At 39.8% G+C, this 15,684-nt stretch overlaps 1 protein-coding gene and 1 long non-coding RNA gene across 3 annotated transcripts; one reads left to right on the top strand and one right to left on the bottom strand.

Annotated features, from left to right (window-relative positions):
* Window positions 1–281: 281 nt before the first annotated feature.
* Window positions 282–11,983, bottom strand: LOC109194435 (uncharacterized). 2 transcript variants are annotated; one of them, XM_019356930.2, is made up of 5 exons: window positions 11,484–11,983; window positions 9,911–9,935; window positions 2,442–2,617; window positions 2,073–2,208; window positions 282–1,222 (listed from the first exon to the last, which is right to left on the bottom strand). In XM_019356930.2, the coding sequence occupies exons 1-5, from the start codon at window positions 11,957–11,959 to the stop codon at window positions 479–481; spliced, it is 1,557 nt and encodes a 518-aa protein (XP_019212475.1). In that variant the 5' UTR covers window positions 11,960–11,983; the 3' UTR covers window positions 282–478. The 2 variants fall into 2 exon arrangements, with proteins under 2 accessions (XP_019212475.1, XP_019212474.1); XM_019356929.2 differs by having other exon boundaries at window positions 283–1,222; window positions 2,442–2,620.
* Window positions 11,984–12,074: 91 nt separating this feature from the next.
* Window positions 12,075–14,702, top strand: LOC109201330 (uncharacterized). The gene is made up of 3 exons (XR_002061366.2): window positions 12,075–12,269; window positions 13,563–13,887; window positions 14,126–14,702. It is a non-coding gene; the product is annotated as an uncharacterized LOC109201330 (long non-coding RNA).
* The last annotated feature ends 982 nt before the right edge of the window (window positions 14,703–15,684 follow it).

The raw sequence follows: 15,684 nt of genomic DNA on the forward strand, positions 1-15,684 counted from the left end.
TGGAATGTGGTAAACTAAAAAAAAAGAGCCTATTCTGCAAAGACAACTGCTCATCAGTCGGATGCAATGGTGTGACTTTGTTGTGTGGGCACCGAAGGACTACCTAGTGCAAAGAACATACATGGATACAGTTGTGTATAAGCCGACTATTTCTTTTTTTACATATATGCATATATATGTATATATATGGGTCAAAATACCAGTGTTTGACAAATGAACAGTGAAAACAATAGCAAAAAAAAAACAGATCCTTCAGGCTGGATTGAACAAAGTGATATTTTATTTGCAGAACATTTAATGAATTTTTGAAAAAAACATTTTACTGTTGTGTGAAACCAATAAACTCTTATTTTAGCAACGGTATCAAAAACATTAAAACATTGAATATTTGCAGAACTTATTTACATAGTAAGTATTTAAAGCTCCATGCCTAGCACAAGTTACTGGCACTGGTTCCTTGGGACAACTTCATCTCGTCTCACTTAACCTGTTTTTTGACTAATGCTGTGTTCTGGTAATTTGACAGCATACATGCTACTGCAAACAGTTGGCTGATATTGTAAACAGGTGACATGGTGATGATGCCATCAAAAAGTTTGTTCTGTTTGATCCTCCTAATGACTCGCTCCACATGTAGCCTGAGTCTGACTGTGGCCTGTGTCTCCTTAACCTGGTTCTTCTTCTGCTTGGATAGAAAAGGTGGGCGGTACACTTTGCATTTACAACAATCGTTGATCAGGAAGCCCTTATCTACCATCACTGCCATGTCTTCAGTCAACTTCTCAGCAATGCCTGATTGTTTGAATAGTTCCTTGTCACTAACCGAACCTGCGTACAGATCAGAGATGAATGTGACTGGACCATGTGGAGCTATGCCAACCAGGGCTTTCATCGTGCAGTGGGATTTGTATGAAGAGTACGTTTCACTCTGGAGAAGTGGTGAGGATGGTGTCTGACACCTCAGCTCTGTACAGTCAAGGATCACCTGGGTGTCTGAGAAATCTTTGAATTCCTTAGGGAGGTAAGCTTGCACTTCTGCACGTGTAAGCCAGATGCACTGAGACCCCAGTGCAGTGGCAAGAAAACTTGTCCATGTTGCAATGATGCGGCTCACTGTGGACTGGTGTGTGTTGAATTGATGAGCCAGGTCCCTCTCCTTCAGACCAACAGACAGGAAAACCAGGAAAAGAAAGAACTCGTCGACTGGCTGGAGCAGCTGCCTCTGAAAGGTTAAAACAAAAGGGAAAATGTTACTCCTAAAGCTATGAACTAGTAAGATCATCCTTTTCTTGGCTAAATGTTTTGTAAGATAAGACAGGATAGACCCTTATTAGTCCCACACGTGGGAAATTTGTTGAGTTACAACAGAAAGTGGCAAAAATTCAGAAAAACAATGGGATAGGATAAGAATAATAATATAATAAGAATAAGACACTGTGTACAATAGAATAAAATGCTACGTTGTCAATGTAATTGGTTGTTGTAATGGTTATGCATATCATAAATTTTTAATTTTTCTACAAAATAGTTCTTTTTATTATCTTTATATACACACTGCAAACGTCCTCATATGAGTTGGCACTCCGTCTCTTGAAGGTCAAAAGCTAAGTTCAACGTGACTGTCCGGACTCATATTGTAGGAATGATGTAGAGTGCAGAGGGTTGCTTGCAACATGCTCACACACACATGATAATGATTACAGGGATATTCTCTGGTTCAGAGGGCCAAATAATATGTCTGCAAGTAGCAGTGGGACAGAATTAAATAATCAAGAAATAATCAAGGCTAGGCGGGGAAGTGTTTTTCTTTTCTCTCTTACAGAGGAGGGAGCAGATACCAGAGGAGGTCACAAATGTCCGAAGGATGCGGCCAAAACATTTGTGCGATCTCGCAAAAGTTCATCTTTATTTTTTTCCCCCCATGTCATGAACACAACAGTACCTTGGGGAAAACAATGAGGTGCTGTAGTACACAGGTGTAAGTATGCAAAGGATGCTGAGTCCTTTAGGATCTACATAAATACAATAACATCGCACCTCTAGTTCCAACTACCAACAAAGCCATAGCCTACCATTTGTGTGCTTGCAGGTGTCAACACTTCTTCGTCCGTGGTGGCAGCTGACTTGGCTCTTGAAGCCTGGATCATTTTATAGATGCAAGGCTCAATCAAAACCCAGAATGCCATCAAATGATTATAGCTTGGAAATCTATTCACAAGAGAGACAAACATTGTGTCAATCATTAATTAACATCACACATTGAAATAAAAATAATGTAAATTGTGACAAATATGATAACGGTATGCTACCTAACATTAAGATAGTCTGATTAGGAGGCTATTTGGTGCATCTACATGAAACATACAATCAGCAGATAAAAAGTAAATATCTATGTTGTTTACATGAAGACTGGAAACACTTGAACTTTAACTTCGATGTACCTGGTATAGAATTGGATGTCAGTGTCAGAGCCAGCAAACCGCTGTAACCCAAACTTTCGCTGGACACGTAACTCCTGTATTTCCTTCCTCAGACTCTCCACATCTTTGGACAGGTCTTCTGCAGCTGATGCTGATGGCTCAGGGACTGAGCAGTAGTCATGATCTCTTGTAACACTCTGCTGTTAAGAGATATTTTCAGGCAAGAATGTAGCTATATGAACTTCAAATAGCTGCTTGATTTATCCAGACATCACATATTTGCAAAAGTACTCTGTTTTCTGAGACATCTGTTACCCACCAGCAATAGCTGACCAGGAGTTCAACGATCACTACAGCTGGCGAGATGAGTGAAATCCCAGCATATCATTTTTAAACCGCCCGCGGTCTTTCGCTACTCAGGTTAAACATGATATTTAAGTCTCTTAGGTAACTTCTAAATTTTAATGTTGTGTTTAATTTAGTGTTTTATTTGTTCCTGAGTCAGTTTGGCTGAGATTAAGGTTCAGCTTCATAACTGGACAGTTTTATTTAACACTGAAATCTCACTTAGAGAGCTGTGAATGTATTTTGAATTCCACCCGTCATATCCCCTGATGTAAAATGTTCTGTTTTTATTTAAACAGCTGACTCTGAATTAAATACACTAAAAACTCAAGAGGAATCATTTTCACTGGGAGCAAAAACAGCATGCTAACGCATGGAAATCCTGACTGCTCCAAAAATGATTATATTTTAAATACTTCCAAACCCCAGCAGCTGTCTATTGTAAGTTTTCAGTGTCTACTTAAATAAAAATAAAAGTGTTCTAACATCTCACCTGTTTGTTTTTATTCAGACCATACATGTGTACTATTTTTATTAATAGAGAGATTACGCTTGTGTTTTCATAAATGTAGCAATTGTGCTTATCTATATAAAACTTACTGTAAATATTAATCACAGTTAGTGAGCCTCGACCTCCTGGCTCATGCAACATAACTGTGTTCAACTATGGAGTCACGTGTTTCCGCCCAATGTAGCGCTCCACAGTGGGCCTGTCTCAAAATGCGTACTTGCGTTCTCGTACACTCGTGATACGTCATCAGTCGGAGACCAAGTACTGTTCCAATTCAAAGTACGCATCAAGCCGAGAACGCGAAAAAGTCCCGGATGTGTTCTCGCTCCGCCTGTTTTATCGAGCATGCAGCGGTGGTGACTTGTGTGGACTTGGTACAGCTAAATATCCCAGAATGCATTTCGTCCAACCTCAAACGCAGCAATGGCGGGCGAGCACGGCTAAAAACGTTTAAATATTACTCTTTCTGGGTCACAAAATAAACTTTTAGGTTATTTTCAAACAAGAACGTAGCTGTGTAAACTTCAAATATCTGCTCGATTTATCAAGATATCATATATTTCCAAAAGTGCTCCGACGTTTTCGGAGACGTCTGTGACCCGCCAGCTCCATAGCAGACCGGGAGGTCGAGGATTACTAGAGCCGGCGAGAACAGCGGACTCCCAGCACATCGTTTTCAACACCCCCCCCCAAAAAAATCTCCAAAATCGCGGGTTTGGAGAAGGAAACCTCAACCGTACGGAGGGAAGTTGACGAACTCGAAGAAAAGGCAAGAGAGCGAGACCGGTATTCACGAAGGTGGAATCTAAGGATCAAAGGAATGAAAGAAGGCATGGGCGAAGATATCAGAAAAGAGGTGATCAAAATTCTCGCCAAGGTCGCCCCAGAATGGTCAGATAATATGGACACTGTGCATCGCATTGGAAGAAAGGAAGAGGGCAGAAATCGCCAAGTCATAATTCAGTTCACAAAGCGCCTACACCGAGACGGAATATGGAAGAAGTCCAAAAATGTTCGGCTTTGTGAGAGTGCAAAATTCCATTTTGCCGAGGACCTGACGAAGGAGGATCGTGTGGAGAGGGAGAAGGTCTGGGTGAAAATTTTACAAGCCAGAAATGCGGGGAAGAAGGCTTACTACAGAGGAGCTGTCGGTTATATTAACGGCCGTCACGTTCTGACAGATGGTTGAAAAGTGTTCACTCTTGTTTGTTCTTTGAACTCTGCATAAAGAGGGACGTTTGACAGTTTTGAATGGCATAGATGCCAGCACCGCTGTTCTTTCACCTTTCTCTAAACAGGAAAGTAAACTAACTTTTTCTCTTTTTCTATTCAAGTTTGATATTCTTGATATTTGCAATCTATTTTTATTTATTTTTAATGCTACGCACATGTTTATCCATTGTTTCGTTGAATGTTAAAGGTCTCAGGGACAACGTTTAAAGAAAAACAATGCTTATGTTTATCAAAGGGCTAAAAGCTAATTGCACCTTATTATGTCATTCAAGCATCACTTGAATGAGAAGAAACTCATTCAAGTGACGCTGATGCCGCCTTCTGGTCAAATCGATGGGGTGAAAAAAATCCTCTTCAGCCACTGATCCAACCACTCTGCTGGAGTAGCTCTCCATTTCTACCGATGTCCAGGGAAGGTCGTAACTTTTCAGGCTGATGTTTCAGGACACTGGCTGGCAGTTGTATTGAATATTGATGGTTCTTTTGTGATTCTAGTAAATGTTTATGGGTTTTCCTCTATAACTCTAAATAAGCTCATGCTGGAAAAAATAACAGATGTCCTTTCCGAGTATAAACTTTTATACCACACAGACCATGCATTACTAGGCGTCGACTTTAATCTTGTTCCTAACGAATGGCAGGATAGAGATCCTCCCAGATACAGTATTAATCAGTGGAATCCAATTCTGACAGAGTTCAATGATTCAAACAATTTAAGTGATATATGGAGAGAGAAAAACCCTGGAGTTACTCAATTCTCTTGGATTCAACCAAATGGAAATAATATGTCCAGACGAGATCTGTGGTTGGGCTCGACTTTACTATATAGATCTGTTTCACATGTTTCTATCTCAGCTGTCCTGTTGACAGATCACAGTATTATTATTCTTAAACGCCAATTTAAAGGAAAGGCATGCAGAAATAAATTTTTAATGACAATTTTCACCAAACAATTTTTCCCTTCACAACTAAAAATAAAATATATGTTTACAGATTATTATTCAAAGTTTTTGACTAAATATCTTTCTTTTTCAAGTCCACCTAAAGCAAAAGAAAATCACTTTAAAATTGTAAATGCCATATATCTGTCCAATGACTATCTTCACAGGAAATTAAATATAGATACAAACGCATGCACTTTCTGCAATAATGATATTGAAACTACAGCATCTTTTTTATTCATGTGAAAGTTTCAGATCTTTTGGGGATGATTTTCAGTACTGGTTAACCTCTAAAAACATTGACTGCCCTTCTCTAACCTTTCAAGTAATTAGATTTGGCCTACAAACAGAAAACAAAAAATATAACTTATTTATAGTTGCAAAATTTCCAATTCACAAATGTCGCTTCTTGAAAATTACTCTGATTTTTGTTGGCTTTAAAAATGAAGTCCTGCGTGTAAGACTTCATTAGACAAGTGTAACTTAAAGCTCACACATTACTTGAATTTTTGATGCAGCTTTTCAATTGAGCTATATTGTATGTGCGTACTTTTGTTTTTACTTTTATATGATAGGTCATCTTGCTGTACTTTTATGCTGCTTTATGGTATTTCTGACCTATAATATTCTTTAAATGTTCTTTGTTCGACGACTGCTTTGTTCTTAGCCACTTATACATGTATACAATTTTTTGTTGACATGTAAAATAAGCGCTGTATTGTTATTTTTTGACAATAAAGGACAAAAATTGTACTGCTATATCGGACTTATCTCAGTCTGGGTTGATGCATCAGTTTCACTTGAAGAACACTGAACACTTACGGATACTTTAGTAGCTTCAGCTGCTTCATTGCTTGTCTCCTCCATAACTGACACAGTGTCTGATTGGTCACCATCATCCACGCACATGTTGGCTACTGTAGAAGCGGGTTGTTGTTTACCACCATCCCGGAAACTGTTTAGCATCTCTGGTCTTATGCGTTTCTTAGCGCGGTTTTCACTCGCTTTTCCCAGACCCGTGGTCTCCTCATAGCGAAAAACTGTCGGGACTGTATTTGGTTTTAGTCTTCGCTTATAACCAGGTGCACCTGTGAGCTCTTTTATCAACCGTGGTCGACTAAATGCCTCAAACGCATCAGTATGGGCTCAAAATGTGGTCATAAATATTTTGTACTTGTAAATCAGGATTTGTATGTGTAAAAAAGATTTGTGCGTGCGTAAAAAAGATTTGTGTGTGTGTAAAAAAGATTTGTATGTGTAAAAAAGATTTGTGTGTGTGTAAAAAAGATTTGTGTGTGTGTAAAAAAGATTTGTATGTGTAAAAAGAATTTGTGTGTGGACTTAGCCAAAAAAAACCCCTGCAAGTTACAAGTACGAATTTTGACCCTATTTTTCTTCCTGTCATCTGATTGGTCAATGTCATGTCAATCACAAATGTAACAATCCAATCAGAGAACAGATGGGTTTGGCTGTCGGAGGGGTACTTTTTTGAACTGCAGGTCCTTGAAGGGAATAAATGCCCTTTTACATGCCAACCCAGCGTTTTCCTTCATCACCACGAAGGAAAACAGTCTGTGGTCGTCCGAGTTTGGTGATTTTTGTGTCACAGGTCTACCTGCTTTATACAGGGACTTCCACAGCCTTTTCAACAGCGCTGCGGACCGCGGGGGGGGGGGGGGAGTGTTTTGGAAATGACAGTCTTCATTACAAAGCTTTCTTCGTTATGAATTAGCATACATGTTTTTATTGAACATTTGAAGAACTAGCAAAAAACCCAGAAACTGTTGTAGAGGACATAAAGTCAGAGATAGAAACGACAAGGAGCAGGTGCATCTAGTACAGGTAGAGCTGCTGCAAAAACCCACAGAGCTCAGCAGCCAGCGCAACAAATTCTGGATCCTTTGCTTTTAGTTAGCATTAGCAGCACATCCTGCGTCCGATGTGAAAGGACCTTTATGCTGCGCACTGTGACTCACAGCAATGGTCCCGGGTCAGCCCTGACTTTGTGTTAAACTAATCCTAAAGTAATAATGGTATTTCTAACCACTGACATACCACAACTTTATCCTTTCAACAGCTACTGAAAGTTAGGGGACCTAGCTGCTATCGGATATTTATATAGAGATCCTCCAGCTTCATACTGTATTACCCTTCAAGGACCTGCAGTTCAAAAAAGTGCACCTCCGACAGCCAAACCCATCTGTTCTCTGATTGGATTGTTACATTTGTGATTGACATGACATTGACCAATCAGATGACAGGAAGAAAAATAGGGTCAAAATTCGTACTTGTAACTTGCAAGGGGGTTTTTGGCTAAGTCCACATACAAATCTTTTTTACACATACAAATCTTTTTTACGCACACACAAATTCTTTTTACACACACAAATCTTTTTTACGCACGCACAAATTCTTTTTACACACACAAATCTTTTTTACGCACGCACAAATTCTTTTTACACACACAAATCTTTTTTACGCACGCACAAATCTTTTTTACACATACAAATCCTGATTTACAAGTACAAAACTGATTTACAAGTACAAAATATTTATGACCACATTTTGAGCCCATACATCAGGGCTAAAATGGCGAGAGCACAGCCGCGGGTCTTTGGGGAGTTGTACTCGACCGCAGGCATTTTCCCATTGCTTTCTTCTTGTTTTCTCATGAGGAAAGCTGTGCAGACTTACATCTGTTCCTTTGTTGCCCTTCGACTGGAAATTACAACCGAAAGCTGCACAATGCGGCATAGTAGCTCCTTTCCTGCAACAACAGGCTAGCTGAACGAAAGCGCCTGCCCACAACCAATATACATCATCGTCCCAGAATGCATTGCGTGCACAAAAACATGGCCGCTCCCAAGGCTTCAAAATGGTTTTAAACAACAAAGATTTAATGAATAACGAAAACATTTTAGTTATTTTCAACCATGTTTATGTAGTGGAGATAATTTGTAACATATTTAGAGTAACTTGACATAATAGTCGGGGTTCCTTTTAAGAAAAAAAAAAAGGAAAAACTGTATATGTGAATATTACCAAAGAAATCCTGCTCCTGATCAGCGCTTTCCTCCTGACACTCAGACTACCACATTTTATTTATACCTGATTTCACTTCAGGTTTCTCTTTATTTTGATTTATGCAACACAGTACACACAGAGGCCAGCCAAGTGAAGTTAACCATGTGTTGTGACCACATGGGGGAAATTAGGATTATTATTATTTGTATTACGCTTAGTTGTTGTCCCTGTGGTTTTCCCTTTAGTATTTAAAATGGTTTTCTCAGTGTCTCTATCCGGTTGTTTAGTGATGACGTGACGAATCCTACTTCCGGGCCTAAAGTAGTCTGCGTTTAATATGGCTTTTGTGTTGTTAACATGTTTAATGTTTTGTATTTTCTTCTATTTAATCTCAAAAAGCTCCTAAAAACAGTCACTGATCACCGTTGACCTCCCTCGGCTTTTATTTCCGCTAATCATTTATTTAAGCTCAGTTTTTAAAACCTTACGATGTAACTACAGCACAGCCCATGCAGCAGTATATCAATAACTAACCTCGTATTGTGGATGGATTATCTCACTTGTTCTCCTGGCTGAAGTTTAGTCCTTTTACAGCATCCTGCCATGTGATTTCATTTGTTCCTGACCACCGAGAACACTCACGTTAACTTTTATCGAGTGGAAAAAAAGTTAGCTTGTTTATATTATGCTAACATAGCTGTGTCGCTAGCGGTCACGTAGCACATCATTATATACCAGCTAGCCAAACTTCAGTAACCCTACAAACGTCACTGCTGTTTAGTTTTCTGTCTTCATTTATGTTGGAAGTGATAGCAGAGCTGTACGTTTGAATTTGTTTCTTTTTTTTTTTTTTTTGCCTGTCCCATTTGGTTCTTAAGCCGTCAGAATTGTTGTCTGAAGACCAACAAGGATACCAAATGGATTTTTGAATTTGTTTCTAAACCCCTGCAGTCAGGACATGCTATATTGTATTTAGATGGAAGCTAGCGAGCTAACTTCCTGCTAACTTCTAACTCCGTTAAATGTCATAAATTCCGTTTTCATGGATGCCTGGATGTTAAACTCAATTGTTACACCTGGTAGAGAAGAACGCTGATCATTTTATTAAAGATGAAAGACTTTAGACAGTTTTTTCAACTCTCAGTAATGCCACAGTGATCGTTTGATATATGGACCTGCAGGAGTTTAGGCCCAGACACAGCCAGTGACGTCAGACTGAACAACCGGATAGGCTCAGCTGTCTCTCATTTGGGGAGTTTGTTGAGTTATGATAGGATTTTGCTAAGCATTATTTTGAAGGAGTTCTGTTTAGCTGACCTCTTTTAGGGGTCCACTTATTTCTTAACATAGCATATTTCAGTGATTGTGTATATTAACATTATTATTGTCATTTTGGGGGTATTGCAAAAGCCACATTTTATAAATTACACCCGTACCTGTGCATCCTCGGCTGCTGGGTCCCTGAAAAGAGAGAAAACAAAATCCCATTTCACATTAATCTTTCATTCTTTTTTGTTGATTTTTGTAGAAAATCATCAATGACTGGACATTCAAAGGTGTCTCACATACAAGAAAAATAACAATGATAAAACTTTAAGATACTTCACCTTGTTTTCTTAACGAGTTGAATGTTTTAAGTCATGTTAATTTACAAATTTGTTAATTTCAACAAATCTGTAATATTAACCTCACTTTTTTAACCTTTAACGGTTCTAATAGACTGTGCGCCTTAGCATTTGCTACTTCCGGTGGGGAAACTCCTGTAGAGCACTTCGTTTCCTGAGTGATATTCGCGATATTATGGTCGGGTTTTCCAAAACAAGTTAACCACATGGATGAATCATGCGGCAATTTACATATCTCGAGATGTCTTGGGCATTTACCATTTATATATCTGTAGATGATGTTCATTGACTTGAACTCGATTATTCTACACTAAGAGCAGAACAATTAAAACCACATATGGGATTTGTGAAATGTTTAAATAAAGGTTCATTTAATACATTTTCATGCATCTGGACCACAGTAGAACAGATCTCACACTACTGCCCAATTTTGCTTTATTAGCTGTTCTTGCAACTTTAAACTTTGTGGGGGGTTTTTCAGTTGTTCTCACTTCCAGCTACTGTGCATCTGACCTGCATCCTGTGTAGATACCTTCATAGAGAGGACATTAAGTTAAACTCCTCTGAGATATTAAATTACACATTGTGTGACAGTAGGGGGCACTGCATTGTTTAGGTTTTTTGTTTTGTTTTGTTTTGCATTAATGCAATGAATTAAATCTATGAATGAGATCATTGGAAATTGGTCTTAAAAGCTGTGCAGAAAGCAAAGAAACACAATATTAATCCAGGTTAAGAAAGCAGTACAGAGAGGGGGGAAAGCAGTGGCCAGGATTATAAGAGAATATGCAGTTGGTGTTTTGGTCAATATTTTAATATATAGTCAAAGTTAGCAGCCCTTTTGCTTTATATTATCTGCTCTTAATGGATTTAAGCTGTATTCCCTGGACCAGAGATCTGAGGTTACTTCAATCAACAGCTGATGGTTTGTGTTATTGTTGATAGTTAATATCGTTAACTGATTGGGTTAATTTGGTTAAGTGTATTTCATGTAATCCAATGTTTTTCGTCTGCTTTAAGGTGATCAGAATTTGAAATTTGAGATGCGGAATCATTTAAAGCAAGTTCAAAGAAAGTGCTGAAATCTGCCTTTATTGAAGTTTCACAAATCACAGAAAGGTTTCATAAAATCGTTGTTTTGTTGTGCTTTTGTTCTGCTATTAGTGTGGAATAATCGAGTACAGGTTTGAAATGTCAGGGTTGTGTAGTTTTTGCTCTGCAGCAGATCAAACATGCTTAGAGTAGAGAATAAGTTGCTCTTTATCCATTTCCCTAATCGGAAGCTACAAACGCAAACCAACTTCAGCCTCGTGTTAAAATGTACATTTGTGTGGTAATGTTATAAAGCAATGGGTCACTAGTTGAAAGCTTCAGGATTTCTTACCTTGTATAGTCCCGAATGTCATCAGGTGATGTGGCAAATCGCTGCAGTCCCTGAATCGACTGATAAGACCCGAGCTGCAGCCTGAGCTCGTCGAGCTCCCCTGATATGGTTTCATATTTAACGCGGTGCTCCAAAACTCCAGGTCGCTCCGTTTTTTTCGAAAAATTATTCCAGTGGAATAACGACGGAACAACTTTCGGCTGCAGACAACGCTTCCCAGAGGAAGACACGAAGATGTCTCCAGTCTCAAAATGCCGACTACACACTCTAGAGCTGGTCGTAACTGTGAAGCCGTGCCTTCTGATTTCCATCAGCCATTGTGCGCGCAATTCAGGATCCTTGGGAAAGCAGTGGAAACTTAACATCTTGTTAAACCTGCCCCCAGCAGTGCACAGCGGGACACAGCAGTGGTGAGTGTTCCCACCTTCTGCTCTTTGTAGCTTAACGCGATCTTCCCGCTTTCGTATTTTGGACATGATTTTAGAGTTTATCTTTGCAGTAGCGACTGACCGCAAAATAAAGCTACCGGAAATGTACAACTCTACCTCCGGTCTTGAAACAGGAAGTTAGCGTTTTCTCGTTCACGGGGTCATTTCCTTTCCGATCTCACTGCACCGAGCAGCAACAGGAAAAAACAAACCCTGAACACTAAGCTGCGCAGTCCTACAAAGCTAGCTTTAGTTCTCCGTTGTATTTCAGGTTTACTGAAGGCATTTTAATCGACCAAAGCGAGCGCGTGGAACAACTGGGTCCCTTCACGGACGACGGCGGGAGGTTAATGGAGAGGTAAGTTTACACCGTTTGTCGGTGTCCCGATTAGATCAGCGCGGAAGCTTCCAAGAAAACATGAATCCGTGACATCTGGTTAAAAAACGGAATTGTAGACTGGCCGATGGTTTCCACACAGCTGCTCTAAAGAAAACAATCTCCCTTTGGTTGTGGTCACTAAATGAATAAAAGGCCAAAGGCAAACAGGCGACCACGTGTCGTGTTCTCCACCTACACAGAATATTATTATGAGCCTCTTCATTTTCTTCACATCCAGCCATAAATCTTCCCGTCGGCTGGAGATCTTTTCATAAAAGCTCTTGACGTTTCAGAGCTGAGACATGAAGCTGTTTTTCCTGTTCTCCTGATAAGAACAGGTGGGTGTGTTCTGCAGTCAGTTTGAGGTGGAAGGAGGGGGATCATCCACTCTACCCTTTTTATGTGAGTACATCGAGAACTGGTAGCTTAAATGACTTGGATATTAACAGAGAGCGTCTGTCCTGATAGTCGGTGTCTTTGGACCTTGGATTTATATTTTCATTGTGCCATCTGCACATAGACAGCCCGGCTATGTTGCTGTGCTGTTGTAGTACAGTCCTCTGCATGCTGCTGCTGGTCTATGCCTATGAAGGTAAGCTGTGAAGTTGCACGCGTGTTGACCACAGAGCCAAAACACAACAAAAAACACTGACTCACAACACGATCACTGTTGTGACCTTTATCACTGTACTGTGATAATAACTCCTGTGAATCTGGAATTTTAAATATTATAAATATATATTTACACCATGTTTGTTCAAGTTTTGACACACTCGGAGTGAAACAGATCATCTGTTAGATCATCCTGCAAATTCACTCTGACAACCTGTTGAAGACAAACTATTGATAAACTCTGGCCTGTTTCTATTTTCATACTGATTCTTTTAAATAATTTGTACATTTCTGTGTTCTGGTTCAAATGCATGTAAGCTTTTGTGACCTGTAACGTACTAATAAAGATAAGTTTTTGTTTTTGTTTTTTTACTTGAGACAAAACAACGCTGCATCATCATCTTTTATTGAGCAGACACCCGTGTTTAATTGTGATGAATGGAGTAGAGGACTGAACAAGACGTGTGTATTGAGTCGACAAGTGGCATCTAAGGGAAAGAGTCACCTTGTAATTTATATCACAAAACCTCACCGTGCTAAATTTCAGCATCCTGTGTGAGCTGTACTGCCTGTGGCTCTGCAGGAATCAGTGGTTTTTGCTCTAGAAGTGAGCGATGCTGTCGATGTCGTTAACTTTTCATTTTGTTTCCTCTTTTTCAGACATAAACACCACAGCTGGACAGAACATTATTCTGCCATGTTGAGCTCCAAACTACAATATCACAAGTGTAGAGTGGAGCAGAGCTGACCTGGGATCAGAATATGTGTTTGTTTCTCGGGATGGGATGTTTATTCCAGATGAGCAGCATCCATCTTTTAAGAACCGGGTGGATCTGCAGGACAGACAGATGAAGGATGGAGACGTGTGTGATTCTGAAGAATGTGACGATTAATGACACTGGAACATACGAGTGTCGTGTCAACGTTAGTGGAAGAAATAAAGACCCCATCAGCGTCATCTACCTGAGAGTTGTTGATCCTCCAGGTGAGTGAGTAGAGTTGAGTGTGTGTGTGATCAGAGGTGAAGCTGCTTCCTGGTTGTTGATGTTTGTTTCTAAAGATGTTGTTGATGAGACTTTGTAGAAAGCAGCTGGTCTGAGTGATGTGATCAGAGTGCAGTAGATAATGTCTGACAGCAGTTTGAAGAGGAAATGGATTCTGTTCTGTTCTTCACTCATCACCTACCTGACAGCTGACACCTCACACCTGTTTCTCACCTGCAGGTCAGACAGGAGGACACACAGAGGATGGAGTCAGTAGAGGACGTCCTGGTCTGTCAGTTTTTGGTGTAATTTGTGTTCTTATCGCTTCTTTTGTGATCTCTGGAAAATTGAAAAACACAAATTCCTCACTTCCTCCACCTGAACAACAGCAAGTCTAAAAAAAAGAAGCTCTTCGCTTTTTTTCTTTTTCTTTGTCTTCACACAAAGCAGTTTACTGTAACAGTACAGACATGTCTTGGCATTCCTGAAGATGCAGCTTTAAATATGACCAAAACAAAGTGATTCGTTATTGCTACATAAGTGGCTCTTATACAGGACATCAGTTTCAGTCATGTGTCTCTGAAATTTGCTCTGACAAAATGAACATGAGACTTTTGTCAGATTCTGTTACTGTGTCATCTCACAGGTTAAACTGAAGTCCTCTTGTATGTTCAGCACTTTGGCATACCACTGTTTTTAAATGTGCTATATAAATAAGGTTTGTTGTTGTTTTTGTAATAAATGTTGAGCTAACGTTCATTATTCTCTGTACTATCAGGAGCCAAATAAACGTCCCTCAGTGGATAATGGAACCAGGCGTCTTATAGTAAACTGTGATCTACATTTGTATTTGTGACATTTGATTTGATAAATTGACGCAGTCAGTAGTTTTGAATGTTTTTAATTTTTAAGATAAGATAGGATAACCTTTATTAGTCCCATGTGTGGGAAATTTGTTTTATTACAGCAGTGGACAGTGCAAAGTTGCATAGAAAAATGAGAGAAAAACACTAGAATAAGATATCAATAAGATACTGTACACAACAGAATAGAATAAAATAAAATCCTATATACAACTGAATAAAATAGAATACAAATGCTATATACAGTTGAGTATGATACAACGATGCCAGAAAAGATTATTGCACATATGTGTGTGTTTGATTAGTTAAAGTCTTTATTGTGGAGTCTGACAGCCGTGGGGAGGAAAGACCTGCGAAATCTCTCCGTCCCACACCGTGGGTGCTGCAGCCACTGAAGGAGCTGCTCAGTGCTGTCAGAGTCTCCTGCATGGGGTGGGAGATGTTGTCCATCAGGGATGACAGCTTAGCCACCATTCTCCTGTCACTCACCACCTCCACTGGGTCCAGAGGGCATCCTAGAACAGAGCTGGCCCTTCGGATCAGCCTGTTCAGTCTCTTCCTGTCCCCAGCAGAGATGCTGCCGCCCCAGCAGACCACACCATAAAAGATGGCTGAGGCCACCACAGAGTCACAGAAGGTCTTCAGGAGTGGGCCCTCCACTCCAAACGACCTGAGTCTCCACAGCAGGTACATCAGGTACAGTCTGCAGTGTAGATGGTGAAGAGGAACGGAGCCAGAACCGTTCCCTGTCCGACACACAGCCCTGAGTTCTCACATATTTTAAGATCAGTTTTAGCCACGGATACATTAACATGTTTAGTCTAAACTTGATTTTTGTCTTCTTGCTATAATTAAGCTGAACAAGTGTTGAAGAACAAACACACAAATGGAAACAATCATTCACAGAGAAATCAGTGAGGACAGTCTGTGTATCTC

This window comes from Oreochromis niloticus, linkage group LG3, assembly GCF_001858045.2.
Source record: "Oreochromis niloticus isolate F11D_XX linkage group LG3, O_niloticus_UMD_NMBU, whole genome shotgun sequence".
Lineage (NCBI taxonomy): Eukaryota > Metazoa > Chordata > Actinopteri > Cichliformes > Cichlidae > Oreochromis > Oreochromis niloticus.

What these genes read in the sequence shown, in the direction of transcription:
- LOC109194435 (XM_019356929.2), bottom strand. Translation starts at nt 11,959, where the DNA reads ATGTCCAAAATACGAAAGCGGGAAGATCGCGTTAAGCTACAAAGAGCA. An exon ending in CAGCAGCCGAGGATGCACAG is followed by an intron (nt 2,621 to 9,910) that starts GTACGGGTGTAA and finishes ATCTCTTAACAG; the next exon opens with CAGAGTGTTACAAGAGATCA. An exon ending in GACATCCAATTCTATACCAG is followed by an intron (nt 2,209 to 2,441) that starts GTACATCGAAGT and finishes TCTTGTGAATAG; the next exon opens with ATTTCCAAGCTATAATCATT.